The sequence below is a fragment of the Hyperoodon ampullatus genome (assembly GCF_949752795.1).
Source record: "Hyperoodon ampullatus genome assembly, chromosome: 11".
NCBI classification, from domain to species: domain Eukaryota; kingdom Metazoa; phylum Chordata; class Mammalia; order Artiodactyla; family Ziphiidae; genus Hyperoodon; species Hyperoodon ampullatus.
In genome coordinates, this window is record NC_136924.1 from 58,216,937 (window position 1) to 58,235,813 (window position 18,877).

General features: G+C 58.1%; 1 protein-coding gene across 3 annotated transcripts; it reads right to left on the reverse strand.

The window, feature by feature from the left end:
- Window positions 1–301: 301 nt before the first annotated feature.
- On the reverse strand, window positions 302–16,211 carry RARG (retinoic acid receptor gamma; the record flags this gene model as incomplete). Of its 3 annotated transcripts, none has more annotated exons than XM_079715830.1 (8): window positions 302–1,605; window positions 2,423–2,581; window positions 2,976–3,180; window positions 3,572–3,748; window positions 3,950–4,110; window positions 4,777–4,918; window positions 5,136–5,284; window positions 16,028–16,211. In XM_079715830.1, 8 exons carry the CDS (start codon window positions 16,209–16,211, stop codon window positions 1,406–1,408), a joined length of 1,377 nt encoding a protein of 458 aa, XP_079571956.1. In that variant the 3' UTR covers window positions 302–1,405. The 3 variants fall into 3 exon arrangements, with proteins under 3 accessions (XP_079571956.1, XP_079571957.1, XP_079571958.1); XM_079715831.1 differs by lacking the exon at window positions 16,028–16,211 and adding an exon at window positions 9,469–9,634; XM_079715832.1 differs by lacking the exon at window positions 16,028–16,211 and having other exon boundaries at window positions 5,088–5,279.
- Window positions 16,212–18,877: the final 2,666 nt, after the last annotated feature.

Genomic DNA, 18,877 nt, shown 5'->3' on the forward strand with positions numbered 1-18,877 from the left:
GGGCAGATGTGCATGTATACAGAACTGGGGGTGGGGATAGCCTAAAGACCTCTGAGGCCCAGGACCTTACTAGAGGTTCACAGAGTCCAATCAAGGCTCCAACATCTGGTGATCATGGAGGCCCAGACACTCAGGACAGGCCCCCGTGGACTCCCTTTCCGCCACCTTCCCACCACACCCAACCAGATACATTTCATCCTATTTCTTTAGTTCCCCTAAGAAAGCTGCAAAATCCACCCTCCCCACCCAGTCCCTCTGCAGATCAGCTCGTTGCTTCCCCCCTAGAGGGAGCCACATCCCATGAGTTTCCATCACTTTATTTGCAAAAATAGAAAACTCAGCAATATGCGACACAGCGGGGTGGAGGGGAGATGTAAACAGGGGAGGGGACAGCACCCTGACCCCCCCAGAGAAAAAGGGGAGCCAGTGGGAATCTTATTTGGCAGCTAAATACAAACTGGGGATTGGAGGAAGAAGGGAGGGGTCACAGGGGCCCTGGGCTCCCCCTCCCAAGACCCCTGGAGGAAGGGGTCAATTCCAGGGTGTAAACAAAAGCTAATAAATAAATAGAGGCTTCCTCTGGGTCAGGGTGGGATCAGCTAAGCAGTGCCCACCCCCCCTCTCCCTGGGCCAAGCTGCTCTGGGGGTCACGGGGGGAAGGCACCAGGGGGAGAGGGATTCCCTGGCCCCTCTGTAGTGTAGGAGGGTTCCTGCCCCATGGCTGAGATGGGGGGCAGGGGGAGCCCAAGGCACATGACAGGACTGGGGGAGGGGCTTGTAACTGAGGGCATAAGGTAAACTCTGGGCCCAAGCAAAGAGGTGCAGAATGGACCTGCCTCTGTCCCTTTCACCCTCTGGCCCCCCACAGAAATGCAGGGCCCGACCTGCCCCACCCTGACCTGGCACAAGGATGGGGGCACAGCGGGCAGCATGCACCCGGCAGGTGCCTTACACAGCATCAGGCACCAAGGACAGGGGCAAGAGGGTGGGCTCAGCCCTCCCCCATGCCCCCCCCCCTTTGGTCTCTAGTGTTCCTATTTACTCCCAGAGGCCTAAGCACCCGGCAGAGGAAGGGGCTGTGGAATGGCAGGGTCTTCCTCCTGCCCTGGGAAGCCTGGGACCCTGGTGTCTGAGGGGCAGTGCTGAGATTTTAGAGTCCAAACCCAGGCTCACCCCTTTGCCCTCTCTCCTGGAGGGAACAGGGCTGGCTCCCAAGACTGGAGAGGGAGCCGGTTAGAGCAGGAAGGGGATGAACACGGAGGCACCCCTGGAAACTTTGGCAAAAACAAGGAGCTCAGTGGAAGGGGTAGGGAGAGGGCAGAGCAGGTCCTCCCTCAGTCACTGGCGGTGTCTGGGAGATGGTCAGTCTGCTGCCTGGAGCCCCCAACCCCTGAGACAGGGGAAGTCAGGGGCCCTGGTCAGGGTGGGGGCTGCGGCCCCCTCTGCCCTGGCCCCCAGGAACCTCATCCTCGCTGGAGGCCTTGGGGTGGGGGCCAGGCTGCGAGGAGTCGTCCTCAAACATTTCGGGGTTCTCCAGCATTTCTCGGATCAGGGGAGGCATCGGGCCCGGAATCTCCATCTTCAGGGTAATGGCCCTTTCCGCTCCTGCAATGGAGGGACAAGGAGGTTCGGGGGGGCTGAGGTACAGCCCCTAAGGCTGACACCTTAACCTTGCTGGACTGCCCTCTAACTCCCCTCTGGGGGCTCCCAGCACAGGCCTGCCACCTCTGTTACCCTCTCCCTATTCTAGGGTTCCTGGGCACTGCTCCTCTGCCTGGAGCCTCTGCCTGTCTTCTCCGCCAAGCCATCCGTCCCATCCTTTCAGGCTGTCTCCTCAAAAATCATGTGGTGCCCAATTCCAGCCCCACTCCCTGGACACCCTCCCACCAATGTCCATAGCTTGCCAGTTGTTCCTAGGGCTGTTCTTTTTTTAATTAGTTAATCTATTTATTTATTTTTAGGGCTGTTCTTAATAACATTTATAATTAGAACTAATATTTATCAAACACTATCTGCCAGGCATCCTGCTAAACCAGTATTGTCCAATAGAACTTTCTATGATGAACGAAGTATCTCCTCTGTCCAGCGCAGTAGTAACTGGCTGCACAGGGTTACTGAGCACTGGAAATGTGGCTACTGCAACGGAGGAACTGAATTTGTAACTCAGTGCAGTTCTAAGCCCATTGTGTGTTAACTCGTTTCATCCTCACAGAACTTAGGAGGTAGGTGTAAGTCTAGCCCAGTTTACAAGCAGAAAAACAATAAAAAAAAAAGCACTTGCCCAAGTGTCCCCACTAGCATGTGGCTGAGCTAGGATGCTCGCGTAGGCTGCCTGGTTCTCACCCACTCTGTTCTTGTCTCTGCCTGACCCAGGAGACCAGCAGCTCCGGGAAGAGAGAGGGGAGGCTCGCTCCCGACTAACCCTTGGTGCTGATGCCCCGGAGGTCAGTGATCTTCATGAGCATCCTCGGGAACATGTAGGGCTGGCTGGGCCGTCGCCGCCGGGCGTAGAGCCTCAGGGCTTCCAGCAGCGGCTCCTGAAGCTTGTCCACTTTCTCAGGCTCCTCCAGGTCCATGCGGTCTGTGGGGACAAGCACAGGGGAGTGAGAGAGGAAGAGATGGGGAAGACAGTGACAAGTGGCCCTGCCCTATGGCCCTCCAGGCCCCAAACTTTGACCATGAGCCCCACCCAGGACATCTCCCCAGTTCCAATCCCTTCCCCGCCTCTGGCAAGAGGTTTTCTCTGGTAAATCACTCCTGCCCAGACCTCTATGTCAGCACTAGTATCGGGGGTCTCCTCAGCTCCCCCTGGCTCTTCCCCTCTTCTTCTCCTTTCTTCCAGGCTGCCGGGGAGTCTGTACTGGAGCTGAGGAGTCTGTGGATGGGACCAGGGTCTCCCGCCAGGTGGGAGATCAATCAGGTGTAGGGTGTGGTGGGAAAGCAGTCCGAGCAAACGCCAGGGGGCGCCCCCGCACCTCCGCAGATGAGGCAGATGGCACTGAGCAGCCCTGTCTCTGTATCATCCATCTCCAGTGGCAGAAGCTGCCCAGCAAAGGCAAAGACGAGGTCTGTGAGGGGCCCGAAGCCAGCATTGTGCATCTGGGTCCGGTTCAGGGTCAGCCCGTCAGAGAAGGTCATGGTGTCCTGCTCTGGGGTGTACCTTGTGCAGATCCGCAGCATCTGGAGGTGGGCAGGGGGCAGGGTTAGTGCTGTCTCTGGGAAGGAGCGCTATGGGGGTGGGGAAAAGAGGGAATGAGGTGCAGGTGGCAAGTGAGGAGGATAGTTCCTGAAGGAGGGCCACCTGAAGCAGGCAGGGGGAGCAAGGCAGAGAGATGGAGGGTCTGAAGTTGGGGGAGGGAAGAGAAGTCAGAAGGAGGCAGGGCACCCAGAAGTCTAGGATCAGATCTCAGGGGCAGAGATTAAGACAAAAAGAGCTTGGGTTTCGAGGAGATCTGGGGAGTCCCAGATTGGAGGGGGGAAGAGAGAGAATGAAATCTCTGTGTGGACCAGCTCCTTGGTCTCATATGAGGGTCAGGCTGTGGCAGAAGACAGGCCACGGGTCTTAACTTACTAGGATGTCCAGGCAGGCAGCCTTGAGCAGAGTAATCTGGTCGGCAATGCTGAGCCCTGTAAAGCCGGGCAGCCGTTTGGCAAACTCCACAATCTTGATGATGCACTTGGTGGCCAGCTCGCTGAACTTATCCCACAGCCCCAGATCCAGCTGCACCCGGTGGTCTGCACTGGAGTTCTGCAGGAAGGTCCAGTTAGAACACAAACAAATGCCTATCCTGGGGGCTGTCTTCTTTCTGCCAATACCCCAGGCTCTCCCTTCTGCATCTGGATGCCCTCCTTGTTTGTCAGCACCGGACCATGGCCTCCAACACAACCCCTACCCATTCTCCAAAGTCAGTGGTCCCCTGCCCTCACTGGGGCCCTGCCCACTCCTCACCGTGGTGTATTTGCCCAGCTGGCAGAGCGAGGGGAAGGTCTCTTGATGGGCTTTGCTGACCTTGGTGATGAGCTCTTCTAACTGGGGGCTCAGCTCATAGCTGTCAAGTGACCCTTCTTCCTTCACCTCTTTCTTCTTCTTGTTCCGATCATTCCGCACAGCTTGGGGGTGGAGGCGCAAGGAGAGCATCAAGACCCTCAGAACCTCCCTCTGGGTATCCCTTCTTACCCTAATTTAATGTGCTCCGGAGCATCCCTTCCTTGGGGCCCAGGGCAGGGCCTCAGTTTCCCTGTCTCCTACAATAGCTCCCATTCCCAGGCTGGCTCTCCCCAGCCCCACCCAGGGCTTGCAGGCCCTGCTCCCTCCCCAGGCCCTTGGCTCCATCCTGCCCTTCCTGTCACCCTGCAGGAGCTGGGGAGGGGGGGCAGGATATGCAGGCAGCAGGATATCCACTTATAGCCTTGGCAGCACAATGGTGCAGGGGAGGGGGGGCACCCCAGATCCACCTCAGGCTCAGTCCTGGGAGCAGGGGAGGGGACTGGCAAGCCCCCCTAACTTCCCCATGAAACAGGGAATGTGCACCGGTAACCCCCATTCACTCATTCAGAGGAAGGGTTAAGCTCTGAGAAGGGAGAATGGGAAGGGGTGGGGTCTCCTGGGTGAATGGAGCTAATCAAATAGGACTGGCCAGGGAGGAGGCACAGCACTCCAGGGCGGCTGGAGGCTGGACTGCAGAGGTCAGGAAAGTGGGGGTGGCCAGTGGGAAGAGGGTGACAACCACAGGCTAGGACAGGAGCACTCCTGCCCAGGCAGGCCTGAGGGCCTACCTTCCTTGGACATGCCGACTTCAAAGCACTTCTGTAGCCGGCAGTACTGGCAACGATTCCGGGTCACCTTGTTGATGATACAGTTTTTGTCGCGGTGACATGTGTACACCATGTTCTTCTGGATGCTGCGGCGGAAGAAGCCCTGGAGTTGGGGGTAAGGGAGGAGGGTCAGTGAAGCAGGATGTTGGGAGTACCAGCCTCTCACAGGCCTTGCAGGCCTGAGCCAATCTTATTAACCACCTCTGTGCAAAGCAGCCAGTCCCTCCCACCTCAGAGGGATACCCACCCACACACAGTGAGTCTCTGATCTCACGCAGGTAACTGGATGCCCAGTGCGCCTGCCTCCACCACGTACACACCTTGCAGCCTTCACAAGAGCTGACCCCGTAGTGGTAGCCAGAGGACTTGTCATTGCACACGAAGCACGGCTTGTAGACCCGGGGAGGTGGAGGGGGTGAGGGCGAGCTGGGCACCATCTCCTCTGAGCTAGTGCTCTGCGTCTCCACCGCTGCGGGGAAGCAGTGATGTGAGGGTCAGGGAGGAAGGACCCCTCAGATCTCTAGGCATCCTCATCAGATACACACTGCCCCCCCATTCCCACTTATTCCTCTGGCTCAGCGGTGACAGCACCATCGCCACCACAGTGATTTAAAGTCCCAACAACCCATATACAGCCCCATAGTAAACATGTCCAGAAACCCCTAAACGACCACTATGACCTCCCAGTCTGGCCATCTCCCCCTACAATAATGCCCTCCGGGACACTGCTCAATTCTCCAAATTCTAGGTCGAGGCCGTCCCAGAAGTTAAATTCTCTGGGCCTCAGTTTCCCCAGCTACAAAGTAGGTGTGTTACGGCCCGTGGCTCTTAACTCTCTAGTCACTCCCTCTCACATCGGGTCCCTGCCGGGTAGTCTCCCTCCTACCCTTTTCCTCCTCCTGATGCCATAGATCTGGCTGTGAGGAGGCAAATTCCAGACCACCTGTGGCTAGCACCTGGCTAAAAGACCTGCCGGGAGGCTCAGGAGGCAGAACAGAACCTCGTTTTCTCTCAAGCAGTACAGGGTAGACAATCCTTGAGCTTCCCCCTCATATCACCCCCCAAACAATCGCCAGTGTCCTTTTCCCCAGAAACCACTGAGACAGTGGAGGAAATGGGACACAGGTATTGGGAAGGTAGGTTAGGGCATATGCAACAGCCTTATTTTACATCCGAAGAAACTGAGGCCAAGAGAGAGAAGCGACCAGCCCAGTGCCACGCTGCCAGTTATGGCGGAGCCAAGGCTCTCAGGTCTTCTAACTAGATCTACGTGACCTGGCCAGGAGTTAGAGAAGTTGGGAAAGGGAGACAGGTATTTGCTCAGATTCTCAGGTCTAGAAGCTGCTGGGGGTGTAGCAAAGCAGAGAAGTCAGGCGACAGTGGGTAAACAGGGCTGATGGAGGAGGGGAACTATCTCTGGACCCTCTCTGAGCCGTGTCTTCACTCCTAAACTTCCCCTGCAAATACCCAAACACAGCTCAAAAGAGATCTCCGCCCATGCCACGCACAGTGTGGAGGGGGAGGACGCCCTCTGTTTGGGAGGCTGCTGAGTAAACCTCTTTTGGGTGTGTGGCTGATCTTCAGAGGCTTGAAAAAAATCTATAAATTAAATTATTCAACCTGTAGGACCAGTTGCCCAAACCTGGAGGGCCTAAGTTAATGCAAGAAAACCCTAAGACCCTCCCTAAGGAGTGTCCCTTGCTTGCACCCACCTCATGAACACCTTTTTCCTTCTAACCTGCTGTAGCCCACCTGGTCAGAAGTCCACCCAGGCCACCAGAAGGACAGAAGGAAGGCCCGGATGCCAGGGTCCCAGGCTAACTCCACCCTCCCCACAGGAGGAAAGCCCTCCCCACCCCCCGACACACACAGACACTCAATTAGCATAAGAATCCAGCTGGAGTGAGATTCCCCAATGAAAAAGGAGAGAGGAGGGGAGGAAAGGAGGGTGCCTGGAGTCTATTCAGGACCTGGTGGGAAATCCGGGGTTGGTGGGGGGAGGCTGGTGCTGAGAGATGGGGGGCGGGCTGGAATGCCTTTCAGGATGGTCCCGGTGTCCTCTGAGGGCACATGTGCTGCCCACAGGCCAGTGTGTGGGGTGGTGCTCACTCGGCGCTGACGCCCTCCCTGCCCGCAGAGCGCTGCCTCATTTCCTCTCTTGCAAAAGGGCCTGGGTGTGGTCAGACTGGCATGGGCCAGTGCCAGCCAATTATTATGAGACTGGGGGTGGCAGGGAGACAGGCCCAGGGGCAGCTTTTCTCATATGCGTGGTACTGTCACCCCTTCTCGGGACCCCTCTGGCACACTCCCGTCCCTGAACCCTAAAGCGCAGCCCAGTAGCTCTGGTCAGTCAGGGAGCAAAGGGCGCAGGAAGGCTAATCGTTGTCACTTCACTGAGATTCCCTTCTCAGCCCTAGGCAGAGACCCCAGCACCAGGGGGATGCCGCTCCTGGCTAAGCAGGGGCCCCTGCAGGGGAGGAGGGGGTGGCTCTGGGGTTTTCTCCTTTTAAAGCCCAAATTGCTGAAATTGAGGAAATTCCTGGCCAGGCTGTGCGGAGCTTCAAACAAACTCTTTATAACCGGCTGTAAACACTCCCAGCTGCGAGGCCCAGGGCTGAGAAGCCTGGACTCACAATCTGACACACACCTCCTTGGAGACACTCTCACACGTCAACAACACAGGGGGCACAAAAGCAGGCACTTTACCAATGGGCTCCTATACCCCAGCGGGACCCCGGCACAGAAGAACACCCAGGCGGGCACATAGGCACACTCACTCCAGCCACACCGTGGAGCTGGACGCACAAGTCATAAGGAGGACACACAACACCCAGCGCTCGCTTCACAGTTGCAAGCGAGAAGCTCTGCCCCCAGACAAACACCCACGGCCTGCCAACGCAGCACCGGGACACCGACGCTGCCAAATACAAACACACCAAAGGACCTCTTTCCTTCCCTGGATTAGACACACAGGTCTAAACTTCTTTCTCTCTGAAAGTGTGTGGAGCAGGCCTGAGGCCCACCAAGACCCTAGAGGCCAAAATTGTTGGTCCAAACTGAAGTGCAAAAACATACTGCCAGCCAAGTCCCACAGGCTTCCCTGGGCCTGAAAAAGACGGGGTTCCTGCCCAGCCCCCACAAAAACCCTTCCTGGGAGATTCTCTCCATCTCAGCACCCCTCCCAACATACCCCACGTCCCTATCCTATTGGGCCATGAGAGAAGGTTAAGAATTCACAAGGATTTGGTGCAAGGCGATAGTTCACGCTTTCCCCGCCCTTTAAATGCTACGCTTTTCATTCTTGCCCCACCCCACCTCACGGTACGGTCTCCTGTTTGCCACCTCCCTCTTCCAGTCTCCCAGTTGTTAAATCTGAGCAGCTCTGCCCTGCAACCAAAAGACCAAAAAAAAAAAAAAAAAAAAAAAAGCCGATCTCGTAAACAGCGCTGCCGAGTGCCAAGGAGCGAGGCGCGTTGGCGGGGGCTCAGTGACCCCGCGCGCGCACTCCCAGGGCGCCCGCCGCCCGCCCCTTCCCATCGTGCCCCCCAGCCCCGCGTCCCCGGGCTCCGAGCGCCGTCCCAGCCCCGGGGAAATTCGGGGGTGTTCCAGGCTCCCCTCCCCACCCCCCCACCCCCGCCAGGCACTTCAGCCCGGGCTTCAAAGCCGCCTCTCATCTGGACTTCATTTTTACTGCCTCTCAATCCCCGGCTTTTTATTACCGCTCTGGAAAGGGGTTCCAGGGCCCCAGGCCTGGCATCTCCCATTTCACAGAGAGGGGAAGGTGGATATTTGGGGACCCAGGAGTCCCGCTCCCCCGGCCGCTGCCACCTCCAGGCCACTCCTCACCGTAACACCAACTTTTCTTGAAACTTTTCGCTTCCTACTGAAGTTGTGGGCTGGAGCCATAGGAAAAAGTGCACACAACCCTATACACATTTCCTAAAATTTCTTTTCTCAATGGGGGAGGGGGACGCCAGAACCCAGCCTGGCCCCGCTTGCGTGCACAACACCCTGCACGCAGCAGACACAGAGGGTGCACGCTTGAACACAGCACTTTCCAAAACCGCCCCCGCAGCCACGCAGGGCACACGCCCTCCCGGCCTCAAGTCACAAACATCCAGACACGGGGCCATGCGGACCTGCCAACGCTGGCGGAGGGCGACGCTGCGTAGAGAGACCCTTACGCCCACACCCGCACCGCCTAAGCGAGGCGTTGCACACTCCAGGGATGCACACGCTCTGCAAATAATATTTTTACACTCGCGACTTCCCACATGGACTTTACAAACGCCACTCACGGTCCTGGGTGCCATAACCCTCCCGGGCCACGGACCTGCCGGCATAAACTACCAACGCACCTCGGCCTCTCCCTATCCCCGGGAACTCTGGAGGGTCACCAACCACAGGTCCTAGCTATACACCCACCATAAAACACACACACACACTCCAAACACTACGGCACACACCCAAAGGAGTCGCTGAGGCCCCCACGTTTAAAGGGCCAGTACCTCTTTCCTACACACCCGGCCCTCACATGGAAAGGGTCAGAATCTCCGCTTGCAACCCAAGTCCACCTTTTACACACGGAACGAGAGAGCCGCTGCCTGTCCTGCACCCCGCACCCCACCCCCAGTGTAGGGCTCGGGTACCTACATTGCAGACTGGCGGGTTGCGGCCAGGCAAAAGACTCGAGTCCGGCGAAACAGGAGCTGCCTGTGGCTCTGCGCAGCAAGCCGGCCCCGGGTCCGGCCGCTCCGTACAGCCGTCGCGGACCCGGGGCAAACGTTTCCATGCAGTCGTACATCGCGACCCGGCTTGGAGGGAAGCTGGGTGCTAGAAACACCGAGGACCCGCAGCCGATTCCCCCTCCTCCCCCGGCGGCGCCCCGCTCCTGGAGGGGGGGAGGGGGAGGGCTAGCATAGGGCGCCGGGCTGCATGGGGGGTAAGGGGTGGGCGGGGAAGAGGGGGATCCCCAGCAGGGGAAAGGGACTGGGCGGGGCGCAGAGCCGGGGCTGCCGCTCCAGCCGCAGTCCGCCTCACTCTGGGCGCCTCGGCGGCTAGCACTGGGGAGACGTTTTGTAAAAGCGAAGCCCGGCGGGGTGGGGGGTGGGGCTTGGAGAGCTAAGGGGGCCGGGCACCAAGATGAGCAGAGCAGGGAGTGGAACACACGCACTCGCACCGTGGCGCGCTTGCTTGCTTAGACACACATCCGTGCATGCATTTATCTTGGCAGGCACCACGCATTTGCAAATATGCAATAGTGCACATGCATGTCTGCACGCGCATAAAATGAGAGGTGCACACATGTTTTTGCAAGCACACCTGGCTCGGGAGAACGCTTGCAAGGATTCTCCACAGCTCGGAGGCTTTGCAAGCTTTTGCACTTAGGCGCGTGCCAAGGTCGGGGATGGGGGAAGGAGTGGAGAAACCGAGCACACGCATTTCCTTTCGAGCTTCCCCTCCCGCCAGCGCTCCTTTTTTTACACAAGTCAGTACCGGCAGGGGTGTCAAGGAGGACTAGGGAGAGGAAACATGTAAGTTCCCTGCGCGCGGCACTTCTCCAGAGCCCAGGGACCTGCACTACCTCCACCCGCTCATTCCCAGGCCTGGCTCCTCCCTCTCCCTCCGCGCGCGCGCTGCAGGGCCGAACATTACATTCCTGCGGCTCGGCGCGCGCGGCCTGCTCCTTCCTTCCCGTCCTCCCACCCCCGGTCGGAGGGCCGGAGCGCGCTCCCGCCGTGAACTCTCCGGGAACCCCCCTCGGGGCGGGTGGCCGGGCGCGCTCACCTCCTCCTGACCCGGCCCCGCCCCACCCCGCCCAGGCCGTAGCCCGCGCCGCCGCGGAGCCCCCCCGCCCCTCTTGAGCAGCCGGAGTCTACCCTTCTTAGGCCGAGGAGTCCTCCCTCCGCCGCGGCCTGGGCCGCCTCCCTCCGAGTCCCCCAAGCCCCATCCCGCGGCTGACACTCCCGGAGCTCCTCCAATGCCCCTTCCTCGAACCTGACTTCAGCACAAGACTCCCACCCCAAACTGCTCCCGCCGTGCCAGCTGCGCCTCGGACGACACTGCCTTCCTGAGTGCCAGCTCCCCTCCCCCAGAGTCGCTATCGTGCCAGTCGCCCCCAAGTGCCAAGTGCCTCTTCGGCAGTAACTGCGCGTCTGGTGGGTAACTGTTCTCAGAGTCATTAAATACCCCCACCAGTGGCAAACTGCCCCTTCTCCCCTTCAGCGCCACACTTAGTGCCCTTCGGATCTCCGAGGGCCAACCCCACTCCTCCCTGGCGGGCCCCTTCCGGACACTGAGTGCCCTCGACCGGCGGAGAAGGGGGTGGGGGGGCGGGAGTTTGGCCACGTCAAGAGTTTGCCCTCGCCGAGCCGGGCCGAGTCGGGGACCCTGGCCCCGGGACAGCGCCAGCGGCGGCGACTCCCGGAAACCGCCCCCTTCCCTGCGCCCCGCCCGCCGCCCGGCCGCCCGGCCGCCCGGCCGCCCGGCGGGCCGGCCCAGCCGGCTCTGTCAGCGCCGCTCACAAGGGGAGTGCCGGGGGAGCGGGAGCGGCGCCCGGCCCGGCCCCTTCCCCCTCCCGGCGGCGGTGGCTGGGCCAGGGCGGGGCGCGCTTTTCTAAGAATCTGTTGTACCGGGTGGGGGGCGCACTGGGGTGCCGCAGGAGTGGGGCGCCAGTTTGGAAGAATAAAGAGCAGGAAGGGGTGCCAGAGTAGGCGAGGGAAGGGAAGGCAGGCGCGGAGGAGGGGCCGGGGTGGCTGCCGGGGACTGAAGGGGGCAGGGCTGGGAAGGAGGGCCTGGTTGGCGGATGGGGGGCCGCGGGGTGGCAGGGCCGACTCGGGGGACTCGTAGCAGGGATGAAGAGGGAATGCATTGCTCTTTCCAGTCCAGCCTGAGCTCCCTGCTCTTAACCCCCAACCCCAAATACCCCATTTCTGACTGCAGCCATCCCCCACAAAAAGAAAAAAGGGGTGACAGACTTCTGAATCAGAACCTGGCCAGTGGCAAAAAAAAGTCAGTTAAGTGCAAAGTGGGGAGTACCCCCAAAACAAGGGGAGAAGAGAGCCCTGATTAGTCAACTCTAGGCTGTCAGTCCCCCCCACCCTTCCCCCTCCGAAATCTGAAAGGTCCCAATTAAGTCAGGCCTGCCTGGTTGGTAATTAGAACCAGAAGTGGCCAGGCCACAGGGAGGGGGGTTGGGAGTGGGGCACAGGAGGAGTGGGGGGAGGGCTCCAGGAAGTCATGAGTTCTCAATAGCCCCCTTTTCTCTCCACCAGATGCACCCCACTCCTCATCACCCCATCTGTGTGTGCTTCCCAGGCATTGCAGGGAGAGGGGGCCTTAGAAGGGACCAGGCATTGGGGTGTCAGGCCCACCCTAACCTCCAACCCCAACCCCCCATTCTAGACAGTCTTAGCCTTGAGGAGAAGGTAAGACGATGGGGGAATCTAGTGCCCCCTCTTTTCCCCAAAGTCCCCCCAGCCCTTATTGCAGCAATTAGACCCATTAGCCTTCTAGCATTTCATGGGAACCAGATGTTCTCCACCAGCCTGGTGGGAGTATGAGGGGGGGCTGCTGCCTGACTCACCCCCTTCCCTATGATCCCCACCACCAAGGCGCACCCCTCCCAGCTAGAGCCCCACAAAGTCATGGCCCCAAAGGCAAGGAGAAGTGTACCCCTCCCCCACTAATGAAGCCGTTCACACTGAATCTGGTGTGGTCACCCCTCAGAGCCTCTACCACCCTGGCAAGGATGAATTTGGCCAAGGAGAGGCTGTGTGGGGAGGAACAGCTAACCCCTTCATCCCTCCTTTCCTCCCCTCCTGCCACCTTCTGGAAGGGGCTTGAGGATAACTGGCTCTGAATTCCTCAAGCTAAATTCTCCTTTTCTTCCAGAACCTTCCCTCAAAAAACTGAAGTGGGGGCATTTCAAAGCAAAGAAGGCCCCAACCCAAGGGTAAGTCCTAACTTAGGAGTCCCACCTGAAGGGCAGTAGGAGGGGTCTCTGGAGGAGGGGGCAGCAGTGGAGCGAAGGAATAGGGAGGTGTGAATGAGGGACGGGCCCCAAAGCAGGAGTGCTGGGCAGGATGGGGGCTGGGACCGGGGAGGGGGCCAGGAGAGGGGGGTGCAGCCTGGGCCCCAGCGGCGGCGGCTTGCCCAGCTCCCCCCGCCAGAGAGGTTTCCTGTTGCAATCAAAGCCCCGTTTGTGTCGGCCTGGAGCTGGAGCCCGAGCCTGAGCAGGAGAGACCAGGGAGGGGAGGGGAAGGAGGCAGTCGGCTGGGTTTTTTTCCTGGAGGAGGCCTCGCTGCCGCCTGCTCACCACCGGTACCGCCTGCTTAACAAGGCCCCTTGCCTCTCCCAGAGTCTGGGTTCTCTCTGTGTCTGCGCCTTTCAACCTGTGTTATTTCCCTCTCATCTCGTTTAGGTCTCTGAGTCTCTCTTTTTCAGTTTCTTTTAAGTAGAACTCTTTTTCTTCCTGTGCCAGCCTGCCCTCAGTTTCTCCATGTGACTTAGTATGGTGCAGCCTGGGCTCCTTTGCCCAGAGACACTATCACCAAGTTCAGAGCACAAGCAGGGCTAGGTCCTCAGGACACCAGCTATCTCCTCAAGAGGGGGAGGAGGGCAAGGCTTCCCTTCCCTCCCATCACACTCTGTTCCCTGCAGTCTCGATAAAACAAACATACAACACACCAGTGTTCATAAACATGGAGATACACGAGGACACAGATAGCAGGGTTTTATGCATGTGTGTGAGCAAGCACACCCAAACCTGTGTGCGTGTGTGTACAGACACACACACGGACACACACACACACCCCTCCGCTTTCCCACGCACACAGGCCTGTGCTGCCCTGGCGGCAGGTGCTCCCCTTCCCACTGCCCTCCTCCACCATGAGGTTCTGAGATGCCTGCCTTAACCACTCAGGCCCCTAGAGCACCCCAACAGATGGAGCAAGGCTGCCCTTCTCAACATGGATGTCTCCAAGGTGCTAGGGACCCAGCAGTAGGATTCAGGAGCCAGCCCCAGGGAGACGTTCCAGACTCCTTCAGGGACCACCTCCCCTCCCTCCCACAGATCAGGGGAGAGAGGCTGAAGAGAGAGACCCAGACTCCAGGTGAGTGTGGCTTTGGCATCAGACTTAGGCCTCCAATCCCCCTCCATTAGATGTCCCAGCCAAAAAGGGACAGCAGGGCAGAGAGGTGAGAGAATACACTTTCCCCCTTCAGCCACTGTCCCACTGCGGGAGGTCTCCCAGACTCCAGGATGCCCTCCTCTCCCCACTTCTCCCTCTCATTCACCACTAGGTGCTGTGTGCCCCCCTCCCATGCACGCTGTCTGGACCCAGGCCTTCCCCTCCTCCCCACCCCACTGCCCCCTCTCTGCCCAGGCCTGTCCCCCTGCTGCCAGCCACACCCTCCCCAGCTACCTGCCCTGGTTCTGACTCCTCCTTGGGATTTCTTCTTTCAGCCCCTCCTCCTGCAGGGCGACCTTTGGGGATACAGCCTAGTCTGACCCCTTCCCCTACCCTGACCTCACTTTGAACCCTGACCTTGGTCTCAGTGTGTCCAGGGCACAGGGGCACATGGAGAACTTCACTGGGGACTGGCTACTGGCTCTCAGCATTCTCCCCGCCACCATTCTCTCTACTCTGCCTCCTCACTCACGCTCCCTTAGCTGCCTCAGAAACTCGGGAAAATCAAGTCCCAAGATATTGAGTTGTACTGCCCTCTGCAAGAAGTACATTCATGTGGGGAGGGTGGTTCCCTCCCACCCCGCAGACCCTGGGACAGATTCTTGGGGTGCAAATGAGGTAGGGGAAGCCCAGCTGAGGTTTCCAAAAAGGGGGAGCTTTGTGCTCTCTCGTTCACCTGCGTGCCACCCAAATAACCCCTGTTGGACTACAGACAGGCCACCAGCAGGCCTCACCAAACCCCAGACACACTGTCAGCAGCCCTATGAAATACTGCCTCACTCTTCACACTGACTCTTTGTTGCAACCCTGGAATTCTGTATGTGAGCAGCGTCTCAGGGCCATGCTGTGCACACACAACTGCATATGGCCTCTCACACATGCACACACCTTCTCTAGATGAGCAAGCTCTTTCCAGCAGAGCTGCCAGCCAGGCCTAGTCACCCCTTCACACACGCACACACACACACCCCTCTGAGTGCCTGCTCCTAAAGGCAAGCCCCTTCTCTCCACCTCTCTCTCTCAGCTTGTGGAGCTATAAAGGATGTCTTTATCTTTTGGTCTTTTCTTTTCCCTCTCTCTTTCTCTCTCTCTGGAACTGCCCCTCTCTCTGTCACCTCCCCTTCTATCCAGGCGGGGGCCTCTCTGTACCAGCTCCCACACTGAGGCCAGCATCCCAGCCTTCCAGCTCACGGGCACCCACGCCTATAATGGCCTAGCGAGGAGGAACAACTACCAAGTGGAAGGAGAGGGGATCCAGAGGGACGAAGAGAGGCCTAAGGCTTGCTGCTGTCAGCACTCAAAGGCTTCACCCAAAGAGGGCAGGCCTGAGGGACAAGTAGGGATCTGCACAGCATGTGGGCACCATGCCAGACCTAGAGAGAGGGGAGGAGTCCACAACCCACATGGCTGGAGGAGAGGATGCTTCTGGAACACCCCCTGCACCTCCCCGGATTACTTATGGTACAAGAGCTACCTTCTTTGCGGCTGTTTCCACCCTCCCCAGAACCAAGAGGGAAGTTTCCTGACCCTACACATCTCTGGGCACCTGGCACTAGGTTCCACTCCTCTTTGTGCAGCCTCCCCCTAATTCAGAACAATTTTACCTCTTGATCACAGAGTTGGGGTATTGGCCTCCCAGACTCCTCCATTTCGCAGCCTGGCTCCCCACACCCCGCACTGCAGGCAGGCAGCAGCTTCAGACTTCACCAGACCCACCCTTGGCTGCCCATACAAAGGGGTTCTCCCTGCTAGTTGAGTCATTCAGGAGGCAACTGCAGAGCCCCAAATTTTAGGCGTGCTACTTTCCCATTCTAGCTGCACAGGAGAACTCTCATTTGCAAGCACGTCCATTTGCTCCACATCCAAACCCCCTCGTGGCTACCCCTGTCACCTCCTCCATTAGATCAAACCCCCAGCCCTGCCTGCCTTCCTAACTGGGGCACCAATTTTCTCCATCGTCCACCCACAAAATGCCCTTCTGTTTCCACTTGCCCTCATCCCCCAAGATCCCTGAGACTCACACAGAGAGGCCATCTCCTTGGGGAGGTCAGGCTGGCCCAAGCCCCGGAAGCTAGGACTCAGCATCTCGAAAGGTGGAGACCCCCGGAGTGCCCCTGGGAAGGCGAAGGGGAAGCCAGCCCCTGGGTAGCCAGAGCCAGGCCCCAGGGCACCAGGAGTAAAGAGTCGCTCCTTATTGGTGGCCATGGCCACTGCAGTGTGGGAGGCTGAATCCCCTGGGGTCTGCAGTGGGCGGGGGACTTCTTCAGCCACAGCCCCCGCCCATGCCCACTGCCCTGGCCTGGGAGGCTCCGTGCCCGCCCTGCTTGGCCTGCTCACTGGGTCTCCAAGACTCCTAAGGAGAAAGAAAGGAAAAGGAGGGATGAGGGAATGATCACTCGAGGTTCCAAGCCCCATGGCCCTCTCCCAGCTGGAGTCTTTTCCCTCCTTGCTGCCCTCTGCCACACAGGAGGGGAGGCAGGGCAGGTGCTGATGCAGGCTCAGAGAAACTCTCCTGGAAGGGTAAATTGAGTTTCCAAGGTGAATCATGGTCTCCAAACTCCTGGCAGAGAGGACTCCTAGGCTAAGAAATGACCATTAACCACCACCATGGGCTGGACACTTGATTTAACCCTCACGTCAATCCTGTGAAGTAGGAATTATGATTCCCATTTCACAGATGAGGAAACTGAGGTTAAGGGACTAGTTTAAGGTCACATGGCTGTAAATAGTACAGCCAAGACTCAAACTCTCTACCATCCTGGAGAAAGCAAACATACCTGTTTTAACATTTTTGTTAAAAAATGTTACACCTCTCTGGAACACAGACTCTGGAGCCAGACTACCTGAATTGATCCCCACCACTTGCCAGCTGCAGGATCTTGGATATATTAGTGTTACTTAATCTCTCTGGGCCTCAGTTCCCTCCTTTGTCAATTGGGAATCATAATAAGCCTCACTTCATAAGGTTATTAGAAGGCTTAAATAATTTACCGTATGTAAAGTGTCTAGAGTAATATAAGGCACATACTAAATGCTATATAAATGTCTCCTGTTCTTTCTCTTTGTACCTTCTCTTCCTCCATACCTCTCTTTTAATTTGCATTTCCTTTCTTTCCACCTTCCTCAATACTCCCTCTCCCGGTTTCCCCTCCCAATTCTGTCTCTGTCTCCAATTATCCCTCACTCCCTAACCTCTCTTCAAATCCACAGAGGTTAATGGAAGCCCCGCTGTGTGCCAGGTATGATGCTAAGAAGCTCCTCTCCCTGTCCTTAGTTTACTTTGCTTCTCCATCTCCTCTCTCTTTCCTGAGCCCTCTGCTTATAGGAAGCCCTCCCTACATCCTCCCCTCCCTCAAATGTAACCTGACCTCAGAGGTTTTTAACCTGAGCCCAAGGGAGGGGGAGGGGAAGGAGGGAAAGAGGAAGTGGGAATCCTAGGGCCAGGCAGGTGGTTCCTCTCCTGATGCTCTGACAAGGGAAAGGTAGGCTTTCCCAGGAGCCTCAGAACCACCCACCTGTCTAGGGAGTTAGGGGCTGGGGAGGGAGAGTCACCCCAGCCTGGGTGCCTCCTCTACCAGCCAGAACCATAATGGACTAGATGAAGAAGGACAGAGAAGGGCCGAGAGAGAGTGAAACACAGAGTCCTCGGGGTGGGCAGGCCCAGAAGTAGGTGATGGGTATTTTGCATCTCTTTCCATCAGTCTTTGCTTCTAAGATCAATATCGCTCCGTCTTTGTACCTCTGCTTTTTTTCTTCCTTCCTTTTCTATCTCTCATCTGCCTTGGCCTTCAAGCTCCTGAGGGTAAACTCTCATGGAGGTTACAGGAACTCAGACCCCAGGCCACCACCCTTCACTCAGTCCCAATGCATAAAGCAGCCACTGTCCCTCATTAGCCACCACCCAGATCCCCAGCACCCTGACTCTTCAGCCCAGTGTCTCCCCAAGCCCTAAAAGTCTGAGCTATGAGCCCCCAGGGTCCATCTCCTTTACCTTCCCCTATTCCCTGAAGTCCTTGTCCCAGGTTAAGCACAGGTAGAGCCAGGAGTCCGGGCCCCTGAGGCCCCTGGGCCATAGCTCAACAGGCTGGGCCACATTCCAGGTGGATTAACCCCTCCAATGCTAAGGATGGGAAGCTACTAGAGGTCCCCCCCACCCCATCTTCCCCAGACTGGCTTAGACTGAGAACCCGGCTCTGGGCTCCAGCACTACCTTTGCTTCTCACCTGCGGGTGGGAAACAGAGACCTGGGGGTGGGGCAGGAGGACTTCGAGGGTCCCAGAGAGGGATGCTCAGGCTCCTGGTCTCTCCCTGGCCTTCCTCTTATTTTGCCTCAGAGAAGGAACTTGAGAGTTGAGTGAAGAGAGGAAGGGGACAGAGATGCATCCCAATTCTGAGCCTTGGTTTTCTGCCTTGGCTGGGAAGGGAAGGGGAGGGTCCTAAGTCCTGGGTAGAGGAAGGGACCAAGGAATTGAAGACAGTGGTACACAGCGTAAAAGGAAATCCTAAACTGGGGACCCAGAGGCCTTGGTACTTTGGGGGACCCGAGGAAGGGAGAATGTACTTCTTTCCTCCCAAGATGCCACCTCAGACTGAGGGGGGCTGACCAGGGGAAAAGGGGCCCTTGCGAAGTTGCTTCTCTTCCAGCTGAGGTGGAGTTGAGGGGAGGGCATGGATGAAGGGGGCTGCTGGATGGAGGCGGTGGGGGTGGGGGGGCGTCTCTCTGCCGTCCTGCCCGCTCCAGAGCCTGGAACAAAGCTGCTCTTGTCGGCTGCACTCCACCCGCTGCCCCCCTCCCCTCTGTATAAACACGACCACCTTTTTCCATGACCCCATCCCCAGCCTGGGCAGAGAACCCGGGCATCCTCTGCTCT